The sequence below is a fragment of the Sus scrofa genome, chromosome 3, assembly GCF_054392235.1.
Source record: "Sus scrofa isolate SSC_HxYL_T2T_F1_AM1 chromosome 3, Sscrofa_HxYL_maternal_Yorkshire_Landrace_v2.0, whole genome shotgun sequence".
In the NCBI taxonomy this organism is placed as follows: Eukaryota; Metazoa; Chordata; class Mammalia; order Artiodactyla; family Suidae; genus Sus; species Sus scrofa.
The window spans coordinates 119,006,934-119,024,685 of record NC_139385.1 but is presented as its reverse complement, the minus strand read 5'-3'; the positions used below and the strand labels follow the sequence as shown (position 1 = coordinate 119,024,685).

The window sequence follows — 17,752 nt, the reverse complement described above, 5'->3', positions numbered from 1 at the left end:
AAATACAAAAATCCTACCATTAGGAACAAAGCGATCTCTTCTGTGTTTCAAGCTGTATTTGATAACTAGTTTGATCTGACCCTTGTCCTCTTGGGATTTTCTGCTCAAAGACTGTATTTCTGCAGAGACTGTATTTAAAGATTTCAGATGTTAGAGACTCACCTTGTCACCAACTTTGCCAAAGTCAATCCTACTTAATGGAGGTTTAATCAGCATTTCCTGTGTATCAGGCACTCTGCTAGATGTTTAGAGCACAGAACTCGATAACCAACTGTTCCTATAAAGGACATATAGCCTCACTCGGAGCATAATAATTGTAGAAGCTATAATTCTGCGAGTGCTAGAACCCTGTTATGCATAGGACAAAAGTAGGGGGTCGGGGAGGTGCTGGTGGAGACACATTCTAGAGGAAAAAGCAGGCCGAGGATGAGAGTTAGTTGAAAGATGCTGAAAGGTTATTATGGGAATAAAAGTGGGGGTGGGTGGGGAGTCCAATTCAGAAAACTGTTTTTTCAAACACCCACTCTCTGCCAACAACTCTGTCTGCTAGGCCCTTAGGGTTGTAAAATGAACGAGACCCACACCCTTCCTTCCAGGTCCTTAGTTGGAGGTGGAGGGTGGGTCAGATGAGAGACGGGTTAACAGGCACTGAGGGACTCCACGGACTGCAGGATGAATAGCCAGTTGGGGAATTTTCCATGTTAATTTCAACAAACATTTCTTGCCTCTAGTCTTTTTAAAGAGCTAACATCATTCCTCTGGCTGTCTTGAGCCCACAGACCTAAAGACTTAATAGCTGTGAGCTTAAGAAATTCTATCTGGTCCTCTACTCCCTGGCTTACACATCGCTCCTCCTCTCTCGGCTCGTGCTTGGCTCCCACAAAGGGCAGGGGAAGGAAGGAAAGGAAGGAGGGCTTGCCTCCTTTGCAGTCTTGATGACTCTCCTCCTGGGATTCATTCCGGAGAACCGATGGTAAAGTGACAGCGAAGTCTGCAATCTGCATCCATGGCGACCTGGTGGTCATTTTGACTCTGCCGCTCATTAATGTGTGTGTCCTTGGGCGCGTTTCCAAAGTCTCCGTGCATGTTTACCTCATCGCTAAAATGAGGTAAAACGTATACTTCACAGGGCTGTGTGCAGACTAGGATTCTGTTCTGAGCACTGTGGCTTCATAAAAGCCCTATTCGATGCTTAATAAATGCGCATTCTCTCCCTGGTTTTCTTTAAATCGGGGAATCACACTTGTTCTGAGTGTATAAGAAGAACATGTAACTTTTAGCTCAGGAACTCAGCCATCAGGACCATTTATGGTAGCTTTTAAAGCTGCATTTTTCTACGGTGACCCTGGTTACAAGCACGCTATTCCCTTCTCCCGCTAAGTGCAAGTGTTACACCTATTCTTTTGGGATGGAGTGAATTTGGCTGTTGTATGTGTTCCAAAAAACAGGTGATGTGGAAATCTGTAATCCGTTCTTGGAGAACCTCGCCATCTCATTTTTCTCCAGGTTACCCCGAGAAAGCCAAGGGAGTTGGCAGTTTATGTTGGCATGCAGGATTGAGAGAGAACATAAAACTGGGTGGGACATATCGTCAGTGATGGATGGCGACGTGAACTCTTTTGGCTTAAAAATCAATTTTCCTTTGCTATTGTACTCAAGCCAAGGAAGGACCAATTACTTCAGGTCTTTCCTGGCATAATTAACTCACCTGGAATGCCTTCCTGTCCTCCCTTCCTGGAGTCCCATCCCCTGGACTAGCTTCTTTGTATTCAGAGAGTGTTTACTGAGGTCCTGTTCTGGATGGACACTGTCCTAGGGACAGAGCAGCCTGGCGAAGGGTGGGGAGGCGGCGGGGGGAGGCAGCAGAGACAGACACACACACGTCCCTGCCTGAGTTCGAGGCAACTCGCCTTATGGCTGTCGGTATAGGGAGAAAGAGGGGGGGCCCTGGAACCTGAGTGTCTGGAGAGGATGACTCAGAGAAGTGAAGCGAGTGGGCCCAGGCCCCAGAGGGAAATCAGTAGAACCAGAATGGGTGGTGGGTTTAGGGGCTTGTGGGCGATGCGTAAAGAAGAAACACAGGGGAGTTCCCATTGTGTGTCAGGGGAAACAACCCGACAAGCATCCATGAGAGTTTAGGTTCGATTCCTGGCCTCGCTCACTGGGGTAAGGGTCTGGGGTTGCTGTGAGCTGCGGTGTAGGTCGCAGACGTGGCTCGGATGGGATCAGGCATTGCTGTGGCTGTGGTGTAGGCCTGTAGCTGCTGCTCAGATTCAGCCCCTAGCCTGGGAACCTCCGTATACTGTGGGTACGGCCCTAAGGAAAAAAATAATTGCAAAAAAGAAGAAACACAGGTGGGCGGAGACCGACCCCCAGAGTCGTGAGAAACCCAGTGGTGCACGTGGCCACAGGCAAGGGCCGTCTGGTCTTGTATCTCGGTGGGTCTGACCCCTTTCTGGGTTTTAGCGACAGATAGCAAGCTGTCATCACATCCTTTAGGGAAGCATCCAGCAGGTCAGGCCCTGTTCCGGAACTGGGGATAAAGCAAAAGCAGGATGTGGTCACTTCTCCCGAGGCATTAGAGCTCTGATGCGGAGCTTTAGAGAACACACCTTCTGAGATGCTGTTTCAGCAAACAGGGCGGGGCTGCCATTCCCCACCCCCCCACCCCACCCCCCATCAGTGAATAAGGAGCAGGAGGAGGAGGTGGTCAGCGCCCCTCATTTTCAGGCACAGCTAAGGGCTTCCTATAAATGGGGGTAGAACAAACAGTGGGGTGTGCTTGAGTGGGCTCATCCCAGCTCCCAAGAGTCAGTTTTGCACATTTCTTCTCAATTTGACACTTGGTGTCATCACACTGGTACTTTGAAATCAGCCAGGGAGGGATTATTGACACCATGGAAATAGGCAAATGGTAAAAATCCCTGGCATTTCCCTTTCTAGCAAGCCAGCTGTTAAACACGTCTGTGGGGTGTGTGTGTGTGTGTGTGTGTGTGTGTGTGTGTGTGTGTGTGTGTTCTCATTTAATTTAATCATCACAATAAGCCAAGATTTAACGCATGGAAGAACACTTCACAGCTTTCAAATCACTTTTAAACATGTTACCCTCCTCTCTCTATAACCCCATGAGAATAGGCAGGGCAGGTGGATTCTCACCGTTTTAAAGAAACGATGCTCAGAGAGATTATATAGCCAGCAGGGTCAGACCTGACACAGAGTCCAGGTTTGATTCCCAGCTGTGCTCTTCCTCCTCTGGCAGGCACTGCCCAGTGGTCAGATTTCGGGTTCTGAGTCAGTGTCCGGATCACAAGGACTAGAGGGACCAGACCTGACCCTGTTCTCAGGTATCTGATAACAGAAAGTTTCCCCAACACTGGCAAGCCCCGCTTAGCAAATGACCTTCCTACTCTGCTTATTTTTGTACAGTGAGTCTTCTCCTGCTATTATGTTCAGGCCCTAAATAGACAGGCTGATGGGGGCCTCCAATCCAGGGGGGGGGTCATATTTTGAGGGGGATGTCATGTCACGCCAGGGAGACCTGTCCTTGCCAGGCGTGGAAAGAAGGGCATCCGGAACTTTCAAAAACCTACCCCATTAAGGGCTTGGCTGAGGCCATGGGAATTTCCAAAGAGTTCGCTTGTTCTAATTGAGGTAGCAATGAGCATACTTTGCTAGTATGAGGCCTAGATTTATGTCACCGTGGAAAATCCCCAGTAGAGAGGGAGCTAATTCTAGCGGTGAAAACCGTGGCAAACTCAGCCCGCACCACCGGTACTGCCTGCTGTGGAAACAGAGTATATCCTGAGGAAGAGGAAAAAGAAAGTCCTCATTCGCTGCCCACACTTCTGGTTCTGTCAAAACTTCCCTGGGATCTGCGGGGAAAAACAGCAGAGTGAAAAGCTGATTCCGTCATGGAACACTCCCAGTGCAAAACTTTTTTAGGACAGAATTTTCCCTTCAGCCTGGTGTTTGGCTGCCTGGGATTGTTCCTCGCACGTGTGCAAACCCTCGGATCGTCACACGCGGACGTCTCGGCGTGTCTCTCATAATCTCTGACCACGGCCTGGAGTGTCCTCAGAGGGTGTCGCTTCCTCTGTAACATCCTGTCTGAGGGAACGGGCTGCCAGAAGGCACTGACGGAAAACGTGGGAGGGTCGTGATTTGTGTCGCCCTGGGTGGGAGAGGGGACTTCAGGACTGCAGAGGTTCTAGAATGGACGGGCTCTGTGTCCCCCGGGGGCTGTTGGTGGGAGGTAGCTGACCCCTTCACCAAGTGCCTCCCACAGCCCCCATGCTCCCTGTCACCCCCAGGGCCTGGCCCCATGGTCAACATGTGTTTTCTTTGGAATCCAGGACACGAGGGTGCCCCTGAAGTGTGTCAGACAACACGGATCAGGAGCAGTCCCAGCGGTGTCTGTGTAGGCTCCCCCCAGGTGGAGACTGTGACTCTGGGACTCTGCCCAGCCAGGGAACTGGCCTCGGGATTTCGGATGCTGTGAGACGCCATGTAGGTGGATCCAGAATTTCAGACCCAGGATGTGAGGGGAAGACTGGAGACAACTTGTGTAAACCAAAGAGCAGCAGCAGGAGGTGCAGGAGCAAGCAGTTTGGTGGCCAGCATTTCTGAAAACATGGCTGTCGTGTGGGTCCCAGAAAAGCAGCACCTGCCTGAGGTGGAAACTTGTTAGAAGTGCAGAGGTGCAGACCCCACCCCGCCTGCCTGGCTCAGGATCTGCCTGTTCCCAAGAGCGCCAGGGGTTCCTGTGCAGTCACAGCTGACAGCACAGCTCTGGGTGAAGCCAGGCCTTGGTCAGCCACCCAGGACTCTACCTGCTGACCAGGACAAGGTCCAGGGCACATCCAGGGCTGCAACAATTATTATACTGTGGGCTGAAGATGTTCACAGGAGAGGCTTCAGTGGAGGAAATGTTTTGTTTCTCTCTCTCACACACACACACTTATTATATCGTAAAGGACCCAGACTCAGAAGAGATTTAACTTATGTTTTGCTTTGTCACCCAATACCTGTGGAACCTTGACCAGGTCCCTGACTTCTCTGAGCATGTTCCCCTCTCTCTAAAAAAAGGGATTAAACTGTGACTCCGTTGAGCTGGGCACTCACAGGGAGCGACCAGTAAACATGTCCCAGGTATGAACTCATTGAATCCTCTGGACAACCCAGTTGATGCCAGCACTATTATTTCCCACACTTGACAGGTGAGGACCTGGAGGCACAGAGCACGACCCAACCTGCTGGCGATCACACGGCTCGTGGGTGGAGGAGGGGGTGCAGCGCCTGGGCGGCCTGGCTTGGGGGGCCCACGCTCTGCTGCGACACAGTGGAACCACCCGCAGCCGTGTGCAGATTCCATGGACGGGTGCATGTAAACCCTGCAGCCCAGCACCCGAGCCCTCCGTAAGTTAGGACTTTTGTTATTATTCTCTTGCTCCGGTGAAGGGCAGGAAGATGGAGAACTTCCCACGCGTGAATAGTGATTTCTCTACGAGGAGGAGATTCTAGGTGCCTTTGCTTTTTAATCTGTATTTTCCTGAAATGAACATGTCTTGCTTTTGTCATGAGAAATAAGAAATTATAATTTTATTTATTTATTTATTTTTTTTTTTTAATTTTATTTTCCCACTGTACAGCAAGGGGGTCAGGTTATCCTTACATGTATACATTACAATTACAGTTTTTCCCCCACCATTTCTTCTGTTGCAACATGAGTATCTAGACATAGTTCTCAATGCTATTCAGCGGGATCTCCTTGTAAATCTATTCTACATTGTGACTGATAAGCCCAAGCTCCCGATCCCTCCCACTCCCTCCCCCTCCCATCAGGCAACCACAAGTCTCTTCTCCAAGTCCATGATTGATTTTCTTTTCTGAGGAGATGTTCATTTGTGCTGGATATTAGATTCCAGTTATAAGTGATGTCATATGGTATTTGTCTTTGTCTTTCTGGCTCATTTCACTCAGTATGAGATTCTCTAGTTCCATCCATGTTGCTGCAAATGGCATGATGTCATCCTTTTTTATGGCTGAGTAGTATTCCATTGTGTATATATACCACATCTTCCGAATCCAATCCTCTGTCGATGGACATTTGGATTGTTTCCATGTCCTGGCTATTGTGAATAGTGCTGCAATGAACATGCGGGTGCATGTGTCTCTTTTAAGTAGAGCTTTGTCCGGATAGATGCCCAAGAGTGGGATTGCAGGGTCATATGGAAGTTCTATGTATAGATTTCTAAGGTATCTCCAAACTGTTCTCCATAGTGGCTGCACCAGTTTACATTCCCACCAACAGTGCAGGAGGGTTCCCTTTTCTCCACAGCCCCTCCAGCACTTGTTATTTGTGGATTTATTAATGATGGCCATTCTGACTGGTGTGAGGTGGTATCTCATGGTAGTTTTGATTTGCATTTCTCTTATAATCAGCGATGTTGAGCATTTTTTCATGTGTTTGTTGGCCATCTGTATATCTTCCTTGGAGAAATGTCTATTCAGGTCTTTTGCCCATTTTTCCATTGATTGATTGGTTTTTTTGCTGTTGAGTTGTATAAGTTGCTTGTATATTCTAGAGATTAAGCCCTTGTCAGTTGCATCATTTGAAACTATTTTCTCCCATTCTGTAAGTTGTCTTTTTGTTTTCTTTTGGGTTTCCTTTGCTGTGCAAAAGCTTTTCAGTTTGATGAGGTCCCATGGGTTTATTTTTGCTCTAGTTTCTATTGCTTTGGGAGACTGACCTGAGAAAATATTCATGATGTTGATGTCAGAGAGTGTTTTGCCTATGTTTTCTTCTAGGAGTTTGATGGTGTCCTGTCGTATATTTAAGTCTTTCAGCCATTTGGAGTTTATTTTTGTGCATGGTGTGAGGGTGTGTTCTAGTTTCATTGCTTTGCATACAGCTGTCCAGGTTTCCCAGCAATGCTTGCTGAATAGACTTTCCTTTTCCCATTTGATGTTCTTGCCTCCCTTGTCAAAGATTAATTGACCATAGGTGTCAGGGTTTATTTCCGGATTCTCTATTCTGTTCCATTGGTCTGTCTGTCTGTTTTGATACCAGTACCACACTGTTTTGATGACTGTGGCTTTGTAGTATTTCTTGAAGTCTGGGAGAGTTATGCCTCCTGCTTGGTTTTTGTTTCTCAGGATTGCTTTGGCGATTCTGGGTCTTTTGTTGTTCCATATAAATGTTTGGATTGTTTGTTCTAGTTCTGTGAAAAATGTCATGGGTAATTTGATAGGGATTGCATTGAATCTGTAGATTGCTTTGGGTAGGATGGCCATTTTCACAATATTGATTTTTCCAATCCAGGAACATGGAATATCTTTCCATTTTTTTACATCTTCTTTGATTTCTTTGATTAAGGTTTTATAGTTTTCGGCATATAGGTCCTTTACCTCTTTGGTTAGGTGTATTCCGAGGTATTTGATTTTGTGAGGTACAATTTTAAAAGGTATCGTATTTTTGTACTCCTTTTCTAATGCTTCATTGCTGGTATACAGAAATGCAACTGACTTCTGAATGTTAATCTTATATCCTGCCACTTTGCTGAATTTATTAATCAGTTCAAGGAGTTTTGGGGTTGAGTCCTTAGGGTTTTCTAGGTATAGAATCATGTCATCTGCATACAGTGACAGTTTGATCTCTTCTCTTCCTATATGGATGCCTTTGATTTCTTTTGTTTGTCTAATTGCTGTGGCTAAGACTTCCAAAACTATGTTGAAGAGCAGTGGTGAGAGTGGGCATCCCTGTCTTGTTCCAGATTTGAGTGAGAAGGCTTTCAGTTTTTCCCCATTGAGGATTATATTTGCTGTGGGTTTATCATAAATGGCTTTGATTATATTCAGGAATGTTCCCTCTGTACCCACTTTGGCGAGGGTCTTGATCATGAATGGATGTTGAACTTTGTCAAATGCTTTTTCTGCATCTATTGAGATGATCATATGATTTTTGACTTTTTTTTTGTTAATGTGGTGTATGATGTTGATTGATTTGCGTATGTTGAACCATCCTTGTGAACCTGGGATGAACCCAACCTGGTCATGGTGTATAATTTTTTTCGTATGTTGTTGGATTCGGTTGGCTAAGATTTTGTTGAGAAGTTTTGCATCTATATTCATCAATGATATTGGGCGATAGTTTTCTTTTTTGGTGGTATCTCTGCCTGGTTTTGGAATGAGGGTGATGGTGGCCTCATAGAATGTCTTTGGGAGTATTCCTTCTTCTTCAACCTTTTGAAAGAGTTTAAGGAGGATGGGCACCAATTCCTCTTTATATGTTTGATAGAATTCACCTGTGAAGCCATCTGGTCCTGGGCTTTTATTTGTAGGGAGTGATTTTATGACCTCTTCAATTTCATTTCTAGTGATTGGTCTGTTCAGTTGGTCTGTTTCTGCTTGATTCAGTTTTGGCAGGCTGTAAGATTCTAGAAAATTGTCCATTTCTTCCAGATTGTCAAACTTATTGCCATATAGTTGTTCATAGTATTCTCTTATGGTTTTTTGTATTTCTGCTGTATCCGTTGTGATTTCTCCTTTTTCATTTATAATTTTGGTGATTTGGGTTCTTTCTCTCCTCTTTTTAGTGAGTCTGGCCAGGGGTTTATCAATTTTGTTCACCTTTTCAAAGAACCAGCTCTTGGTTTTATTAATTTTCTCTATTGTTTTTTGAGTCTCTATTTTATTGATTTCTTCTTTGATCTTTACAATTTCCTTCCTTCTGCTGACTTTAGGACTTCTTTGTTCTTCTTTTTCTAATTCATTTAGGTGGAGGGTTAAGTTGTCAATTTGGGATCTTTCTTCTTTTTTGAGAAAGGCCTGGATTGCTATAAATTTCCCTCTGAGCACTGCTTTCGCAGCATCCCATAGATTTTGAGAGGTTGTGTCTTCATTATCATTTGTTTCAAGATAGTTTTTAATTTCCTTCTTGATTTCCTCATTGACCCATTGGTTTTTTAGTAACATGTTGTTTAGTCTCCATGGAGTAGGTTTTTTCTCTTTCCTTTTCCCATGGTTGATTTCTAATTTCATGGCATTGTGGTCAGAGAAGATACTTGAGATAATTTCTATGCTCCTAAATTTATTGAGATTCGCTTTATGTCCCAATATGTGGTCGATTCTTGAGAATGTTCCATGAGCATTTGAGAAGAATGTGTATTCTGATTTTTTTGGATGTAGTGTCCTGAAGATATCAATTAAGTCTAACTTTTCTATTGTTTCCTTTAGGATCTCTGTTGCTTTATTGGTTTTCTGTCTAGAGGATCTGTCCATTGATGTGAGGGGGGTATTTAGGTCTCCTACTATGATTGTATTCTCATCAATATCTCCCTTTATGTCTGTTAATATTTGTTGTATGTATCTGGGTGCTCCTATGTTTGGGGCATATATGTTGATGATAGTAACATCCTCTCCTTGGATGGATCCCTTAATCATTAAATAGTGTCCTTCTTTGTCTTTCTTTATGTCTTTTGTTTTAAAGTCTATTTTGTCTGATATGAGCGTTGCAACTCCTGCTTTTCTGTCATGTCTATTGGCATGAAATACTTTTCCCCAGCCTTTCACTTTCAATCTATATGTATCTTTTGTCCTAAGGTGAGTTTCTTGTAGGCAGCATATTGAAGGTTTTTGCCGTTTTATCCACTCAGCCAATCTGTGTCTTTTGATTGGGGCATTCAGTCCATTGACATTTAAGGTGATAATTGATAGATGATTATTTATTGCCATTTGATCCTCGTGTTCCAGTTGATTCTATGGTTCTCCATTCTTCTTTTTTTTTTTTTGGTTGGATGGTCTCCTGTTATTATCTGCTTGAGTGTATTTTTTTTTTCATTTTTTGCAAATGCAATATTTGGTTTTGGCTTGTGGTTGCCCTGTTTTTTAAGTATGCTAACCCCTTCCCATAATTGTGTGTTTTAGCCTGATGGTCCTGTAAGTTCAAACACTTCATTATTATATTAAAATTAAGAAGAGAGACATACATACAAACAAAAAGGATTATTTACCTCCTAACATCCCTTGCCCACATTTTATGGTTTTGATGACTCTTTTATTTTTTTCTTTTTAATTTTATTTTGTTTGAAGCATGTTCATGATTAAATCTGTATGCTGGCTTATTTGAGTGACTGCTCTCTGATTGTATCTTCCTCAGTCCTAGTTCTTCCTCTTCTTCTTCTTCTTCTTTTTTTTTTTTTTCTTTTCTTTTTTCTTCCCTTTCCTTCCTTTCTTTTTGGTTTAGAGAAGCCCTTTCAATATTTCCTTTAACCTGGGTTTTGTGTTGCTGTATTCTTTAAGTTTTTGTTTGTTGGGAAAAATTTTTATTTCCCCTTCTATTTTAAATGATATTCTTGCTGGATAAAGTATTCTAGGTTGCATATTTTTTCCTTTGAGCACTTTAAATATCTCTTGCCATTCCCTCCTGGCCTGTAGTGTTTCTGTAGAGAAATCAGCTGATATTCTTATGGGGGTTCCCTTGTAGGTAACATTCTGTTTTTCTCTTGCTGCCTTTAGGATCCTCTCTTTATCACTAACTTTTGCCATTTTTATTATGATGTGTCTTGGTGTGGGTCTGTTTGGGTTCAGTTTGTTTGGGGCCCTCTGTGCTTCTTGTATCTTGAATCCAGTATCCTTTAGATTTGGGAAGTTTCCAGCGATAATTTCTTCAAATATATTTTCCATTCCTTTATCTTTTTCTACTCCTTCTGGAATTCCTATTATGCGTAGATTGGCCCGTTTTATATTATCCCATAGGTCTCTTATATTGCTTTCCAGTTTTTTGATTCGGTTTTCTGTCTGTTGACCAGATTGAGTGATTTCCATTATTCTATCTTCCATATCACTGATTCGTTCTTCTGCATTATTCATTCTGGTTTTTACTGCCCCTAGTTCAGTTTGCATCTCTGCAAATGAATGTTCTAGTTTTTCTTGGCTCCTCCTTATATTTTCTAGCTCCTTTCTGAGGGTATCTGCATTGCTGTTCATATCTTCTCTTAATTCCTTCAGTATTTTCACTATTTCTCTTTTGAACTCCAGGTCTGTCAGACTGCAGAGATCAGTTTCATTGTTGACTGTTTTAGGTGAGTTCTCCTGTTGGTTTGACTGGGGGTGGTTTCTCAGCTTCTTCATCTTGCTTGTTGTCTTCTTTCTCCTGAGGGAGTTGTACTCTCCGTTATCGGGTAGTGTTTGCCTTGTCACTGCCCTGGAATATTTCCTGAGGGCTGTCGTTGTTGGTCAATCTTTTTTTGAGGCAGTGTGGCTTTTCTGGAGTGTTGATGGGGCTAACAGTGTTTCTTTGAAGCAAAGGAGGACTTCCTGAGGGCAGACAGGACTGGGAGGTCCACCCCACGATGGTAGCAGATTTCACTTGGTTCTCAGCACCCCCTGGGGTCTTGGGCGGGTAGCAGGGCCCTTGGAGACTCAAGAGGTTCCTCCCCAGGGCAGCCCGACTCAGAAAGACCGTCTGAGATCTTTTCCCGATTCGGCCAGGCTTGTTGCAGCTTTTCTGGGCTGCAGGGGGTCCTGCCTGGAGCTGGCAGTCCTATGCAGCTGGTCCACTAGGTCTCAGCACCCCTTGGGGTCTTGGGCGGGGGCAGGGCCTTTGGAGACTCAAGAGGCTCCTCCCCAGAACAGCCCGACTCAGAAAGACCGTCTGAGATCTTTTCCCGATTCGGCCAGGCTTGTTGCAGCTTTTCTGGGCTGCAGGGGGTCCTGCCTGGAGCTGGCAGTCCTATGCAGCTGGTCCACTGGGTCTCAGCACCCCCTGGGGTCTTGGGCGGGTAGCAGGGCCCTTGGAGGCTCAAGAGGCTCCTCCCCAGGACAGCCCGACTCAGAAAGACCGTCTGAGATCTTTTCCCAAGTCGGCCAGGCTTGTTGCAGCTTTTCTGGGCTGCAGGGGGTCCTGCCTGGAGCTGGCAGTCCTATGCAGCTGGTCCACTAGGTCTCAGCACCCCTTGGGGTCTTGGGCGGGTAGCAGGGCCCTTGGAGACTCAAGAGGCTCCTCCCCAGGGCAGCCCGATTCAGAAAGACCGTTTGAGATCTTTTCCCGATTCGGCCAGGCTTGTTGCAGCTTTTCTGGGCGCAGGGGGTCCTGCCTGGAGCTGGCAGTCCTATGCAGCTGGTCCACTAGGTCTCAGCACCCCCTGGGGTCTTGGGCGGGTAGCAGGGCCCTTGGAGGCTCAAGAGGCTCCTCCCCAGGACAGCCCGACTCAGAAAGACCGTCTGAGATCTTTTCCCGATTCGGCCAGGCTTGTTGCAGCTTTTCTGGGCTGCAGGGGGTCCTGCCTGGAGCTGGCAGTCCTATGCAGCTGGTCCACTAGGTCTCAGCACCCCTTGGGGTCTTGGGCGGGTAGCAGGGCCCTTGGAGACTCAAGAGGCTCCTCCCCAGGACAGCCCGACTCAGAAAGACCGTCTGAGATCTTTTCCCGATTCGGCCAGGCTTGTTGCAGCTTTTCTGGGCTGCAGGGGGTCCTGCCTGGAGCTGGCAGTCCTATGCAGCTGGTCCACTAGGTCTCAGCACCCCTTGGGGTCTTGGGCGGGTAGCAGGGCCCTTGGAGACTCAAGAGGCTCCTCCCCAGGACAGCCCGACTCAGAAAGACCGTCTGAGATCTTTTCCCAATTCGGCCAGGCTTGTTGCAGCTTTTCTGGGCTGCAGGGGGTCCTGCCTGGAGCTGGCAGTCCTATGCAGCTGGTCCACTAGGTCTTAGCACCCCCTGGGGTCTTGGGCGTGTAGCAAGGCCCTTGGAGACTCAAGAGGCTCCTCCCCGGGGGAGCCCGTCTCAGAAAAACCGTCGGAGAATTAGGTCGATCTATTCACGGCCTGGCTAGGCTTGTTCTAGCTTTTCTGGGCTGCAGGCCTTTTCTAGGGGGCTGGTGGTGTTTGGTGCTGCTCTGTGGAAGTGTAGCCCCTCCAAAGGGCAAGCAGGCCTGTGCAGGGAGAGCCCCTGCGGTGGTAGGCTTCAGGCAATTGTTGAGGCCAGCCCTCCTGGATGGCAGGCAGCCCCAGGTTCCGCGAGAGCGTAGGGGGTGGCGGGGGTGGGGGGAGGGAATGCACTGGGAAGCACAGCTTTCTGCTAGCTAGCGGGCCTGTAAGCTTGCTGTGGCGTGGGGGGTATTCTATGGGGACCCACCCCTTCTTCTCTCCGCTCCCCAGCACGGGCGCAGACCAGGCTCTTCTCCCAGGTTCCCTCTGAGGCGGCTTTCCACTTCCCCGCCCCTAGAGTATTGCTCCCTTCCTCTGCCGACAGCTTTGTTTTCTAGTCTCCCAGGCAGTCTCTGCCCCGTCAAATGGTTTAGAGACCTCCCAAGCAGTTTCCGCTCTTCCCCGCCCCCCTAGCCCGGGGACTAATCTCTGGAGCCGAGGTCTCGGTGCCCAGCCCCCCCCCCCCCAGGCGTACCCCGGCCCTTTCTTGGGGACTAACCTTCGGAGGCGAGGTCTCGGTGCCCAGCCCCAACCCAGGCGTCCCCCGGCCCCCTCTCGGGGACCAACCTTCAGAGCTGAGGTCTCGGTGCCCAGCCCCCACCCAGGCGTCCCCCGGCCCTTTCCCGGGGACTAACCTCTGGAGCCGAGGATTCGGTGCCCAGCCCCCACCCAGGCGTCTCAATTTTTGGTGACTGTGCCCGTAGTTCAGATGGTCCGTTGGGTTCTTGATCGTTTTTCCGTACTCCGACTTACTGCTACACTCTTCTCTGCATCTGGAGATTCCTCCGGTTCGTTTGATCTTTCCCCCGGTAGGAGACTTTCCAGGGTGCGGGATCCCTTTCTCCTCCGCAGTTCCCTTTCGGGAGCGCCCGTCCCGCTCGGATTCACCTTCTCTCACTCTCCTCTTTTCTCCCGTTCTGCCCAATAATGTCACGAACTTCTTGCCGTTATTGGAGTTTAGGTTCCTCTGCCAGCAATTGGTTGTTGTTCTGTGTGAGTCATTTCTTCTGTAGATGTGCTTTTTTTGTTGTGTTTGTGGGAGAGGGCGAGCGTGTCCCCCTACTCCTCCGCCATCTTGTCCTCTCCAGAAATTATAATTTTAAAAAGACCCTTTTGGAGTTCCCATTGTGACGCAGAGGAGACAAATCCAACTAGAATCCATGAGGATGCCGGTTCCATCCCTGGCCTCCATGAGTGCGTTAAGGATCCCGCTTTGCCAGGAGCTGTGGTATAGATCACAGATGTGGCTTGGATCCTGTGTTGCTATGGCTGTGGTGACGGCCAGCAGCTACAGCTCCTATTTGAGCTGGGAATTTCCATGTGCCTCGGGTTTGGCCCTAAAAAAAAAAAGACAAAATAATAAAAAGTCCCTTTTGCCTGACTTGTATAACTTACTCATTCTCACTGTGAACAAGAGAAGGGGGGAAACCTTTTGGAACCTGAGCCATTCTCTGTAGAAGCATCAGGGACACTTGAAAAACAGCCCACCCACCCCTCATCTCCATCCTGCCCTCCCAGAGGGGTAGAGCGTGCCACTTGCAGCGGAACTTAAGAAATTCTCTTAGGTCTGCATTTCAGCATCTTCCCCAGACCAGGGACCAGAGCCTCTGGGGAGAGGAGACTGTCCTTCTGTCTCCTTGGTTCCGCTGTATACAAAATGAATGATCTCAATAATAAGCCTCTCAGTGTGCACAGTAAAAGTGTGGAAGAATGTGCATAGTAGAGACTCAGGCTTAATGCCTTTCTAAGTGTAGAAATTTTGTCCTCTATTTTCCACTGTAGAAAACTCACATAGTAAGTGTTGAAGCTTCCTAGACCTTGGCGGCACCAGTGGCAGAGGTCAGAGTGAGGAAGGAGAAGGAATTTCCAGTTCCCAGGGCCTGACATCCTACGCGATCTTGGGGCTCCTGTGCTACCAGTGGTTTCACAGCCGCATCTACTCAGAGGCTTTTTAGATAAATCATCTAAGTAAAACGTGATGCTTTTTGAAAAAGTTGCTGACAGAGCCCCTAATATAGATGGCATTTCTTGCAGCCCTTCTGGGCTGGGCGTGTTTGGGAGTTTGAGACTGTCACTGGTCACATCCTTCTCTTTTATGTCCCTGAAGGAGTTTGTTGTTGTAGGTTTGTTGATGGCTGTCAAATAGACACCTGCCTCAGACATTTTTAACCTGTGAGTAGCTTGTTGGACCAAATGAACTAAAACCACCCCTGATTCTCTGCTGACTGCTTTTACCAAGATTAGGCCCCGTAATTATCAGGTTGCTGCCTAAGCCAAAGACTCCGCCCAACCTTCCCAGCAAAACCATCTTTAGCTCCTTGACAGCTGTGAGCCTCCTCTCTGCTTCCCCCCCCCCCGGGGTGGTAGAGACCAGCACAGGTCAGTACTGGGAGCACTGTGGACACCTGCACCTCTTTCATGTGCCCAAACCCTCCTTCCCCAAAGCAGGGAAGGACCCGGTCTTGGCACAGAAAGATACTCAGAGCCATCTCAATAGGGCTCAACAGCATGGGAATTATGAACTCCTGTTCCTGGGATCACAGCTGCTTGAACAGTTCTCTTCCAACTCTGGCTAGTTCCCAGCGCATGAGGGACTTGTCAGAACCTCCCAGAACATTGCAAAACTCAAAAGCCCCAGAGGAGCCCTGGGCCTTAAATGGGCCTCCAATGTTCTAGATCAATCTCTCATAGCGTGAAAGACGTGAGTGCTGTGTTCAGTACAAATTCATGGCCATGATGTCCATTTTATGAACAAGGTGGGCCTCATCTCCAAACCATTGTCAGGGATCCCTGGGCACATGTTTTGACTCAGAAAGAACTAGGGGGGTAGAGGGGAAGGCCACCATGTTATTTTATTTTTTGCCTTTTCTAGGGCCGCTCCCGTGGCATGTGGAGGTTCCCAGGCTAGGGGTCTAATCAGAGCTGTAGCCGCCGGCCTAAGCCACAGCCACAGCAACGCAGGATCCGAGCCCTGTCTGCAACCTACACCACAGTTCACAGCAATGCTGGACCCTTAACCCACTGAGCAAAGCCAGGGATTGAACCCGCAACCTCATGGTTCCTAGTCAGATTCGTTAACCACTGAGCCACAGTGGGAACCCCCATCATGTTATTTTAAACACAGACTTGATCCTTGGATGTATCAGTGGCCTGGCATATGGGAGTTGAAAAATAACTCCCACTCCCCTTGCCACTGCTCAAGGCTCACCCACACATCATTTTGAAGTTTGGGCTCTACATTTTGAGAAAGGTTAAAATATCCAAAGAGATTCTAAGATGGAAAAAAAAAACATGAAAAGAAAGGATGGAACAAGGTCTTATGCAGGATGTTTAAATGTATTGGGAAGCAAGCCACAGGACAATGCAATCACGCTGTTTAATTAAAAGAAGGTTGACTGTACAAACAGTACCTGTTTTCTATTGTCAGCTAACTAAATGATTTTATTGCCTGGCTCCCATGCAGTTCTGACTTGGGCAGTGAAGGCATTGAATAAGAACATCCTCTAGGAGTTCCCATCGTGGCTCAACTGTTAACAAATCTGACTAGGAACCCTGAGGTTGAGTGTTCGATCCCTGGCCCTGCTCAGTGAGTTAAGGATCCTGCTTTGCCATGAGCTGTGGTGTAGGTCACAGATGCGGCTCAGATCCCACGATGCTGTGGCTCTGGTATAGGCCGATGGCTACAGCTCTAATTGGACCCCTAGTTTGGGAACTTCCATATGCCACAGGTGCAGCCCTGAAAGGACAAAAAGACAAAAAATAAATAAATAAATAAATAAAAAATAAAATAAAAAAAAAGAGCACCCTCTAAGGAAGACCCTGAGAGTTCTGCGGATGGAAACCGAGTGACAGATTCATCCTCTGTGATCCACACAAACGAGGGCCTGTCAGGTTTCAGTGGTGCTTCCTGGACCTCCCTGGTGACCTCAGGTTACAGAGAATCAGGGTTCCATTCTAGAGAGGAAGCTTGAAAGACAGAGTGGATAAGAGACAAATAAGGAAATATGTAATTTTGAGTTTAAATAATGAATAAAGGCTATGAAAGAAAAAGTGGGGTTTCTTTCCTTGGAGTGTCTTAAGTGTGGTAGCCACCTTTGTTGTTTTAAGGATCCTCTTGTCTGGATACAGAAGGCAGTGTCAGATATCCTCTCAAAAGTCCACCTGTTTTTATGAGTCTGTGATGTACTGGGGCTCTGAGGACAGAAATCCAGCCTCGGCAAGTGTGGCCAAAGGGGCAGATGTAGACCACCAGAAACACTCTCCAAGGGGGCCCATTTGTGGTTGGTCTGGGGACCCCTGGATCTGGGGAATGGTGTACCACCCACACTCTATTTCTCCTCTTCCTTTCTCGTAGCAGAAAACATCATCACCAAGAGACCTGGCTTCGCACCTGGCTCTTTGCTCTTCAAGAAGAGCTGCCTCTCTTTCTCTGGTCCTAGGCCAAAACATTCCAGAGAAGGCACAGTCCAGGGCACAGCTCTGGACAGGCAGCCCACCCCTCGCTGGCTGGAGTGAAAGGAGGAGCAGATCCCAGGAAGACAGACTGAGCAAACATACCAGATGCCATAGACATCTCTCATGGCACCAAGCAAGAGGCCAGATTCTAGGTATGCATGGGGGAGGGCAGAAGAGAGAGGGCGGTAGAAGACCTGTCGGGGTGGGGTTGGGGAAGAGTGGGGAAAGGGTCCTTCTGTAGCATAAGCATGCTAATTGGAAGGACATTCAGTTCTGCTCGCGATCACAGGTGCCTCAGGCCATATATGTTTCCTGCCAATTTCCTTTCAACCTTAACTAATAAGTTCTCCGTAAATTCTGTCTGATCTAGTGGGC

At 47.3% G+C, this 17,752-nt stretch overlaps 1 protein-coding gene across 30 annotated transcripts in view; it reads left to right on the top strand.

Annotated features, from left to right (window-relative positions):
* LTBP1 (latent transforming growth factor beta binding protein 1) overlaps positions 1–17,752 on the top strand; it is a 523,079-nt gene that overhangs the window by 8,370 nt on the left and 496,957 nt on the right. For 6 of the 30 annotated variants that reach the window (XM_085019630.1, XM_085019619.1, XM_085019618.1 and 3 more), the window contains exon 3: positions 17,277–17,529. In XM_085019630.1, the coding sequence (XP_084875756.1) occupies positions 17,501–17,529 (29 nt within the window). In that variant the 5' untranslated portion in view covers positions 17,277–17,500. Of the gene's footprint in view, positions 1–3,961; positions 5,416–11,037; positions 11,082–17,276; positions 17,530–17,752 lie in introns of all 30 variants that reach the window. The other 24 variants (XM_085019633.1, XM_085019631.1, XM_085019620.1 and 21 more) reach the window with 12 other exon arrangements.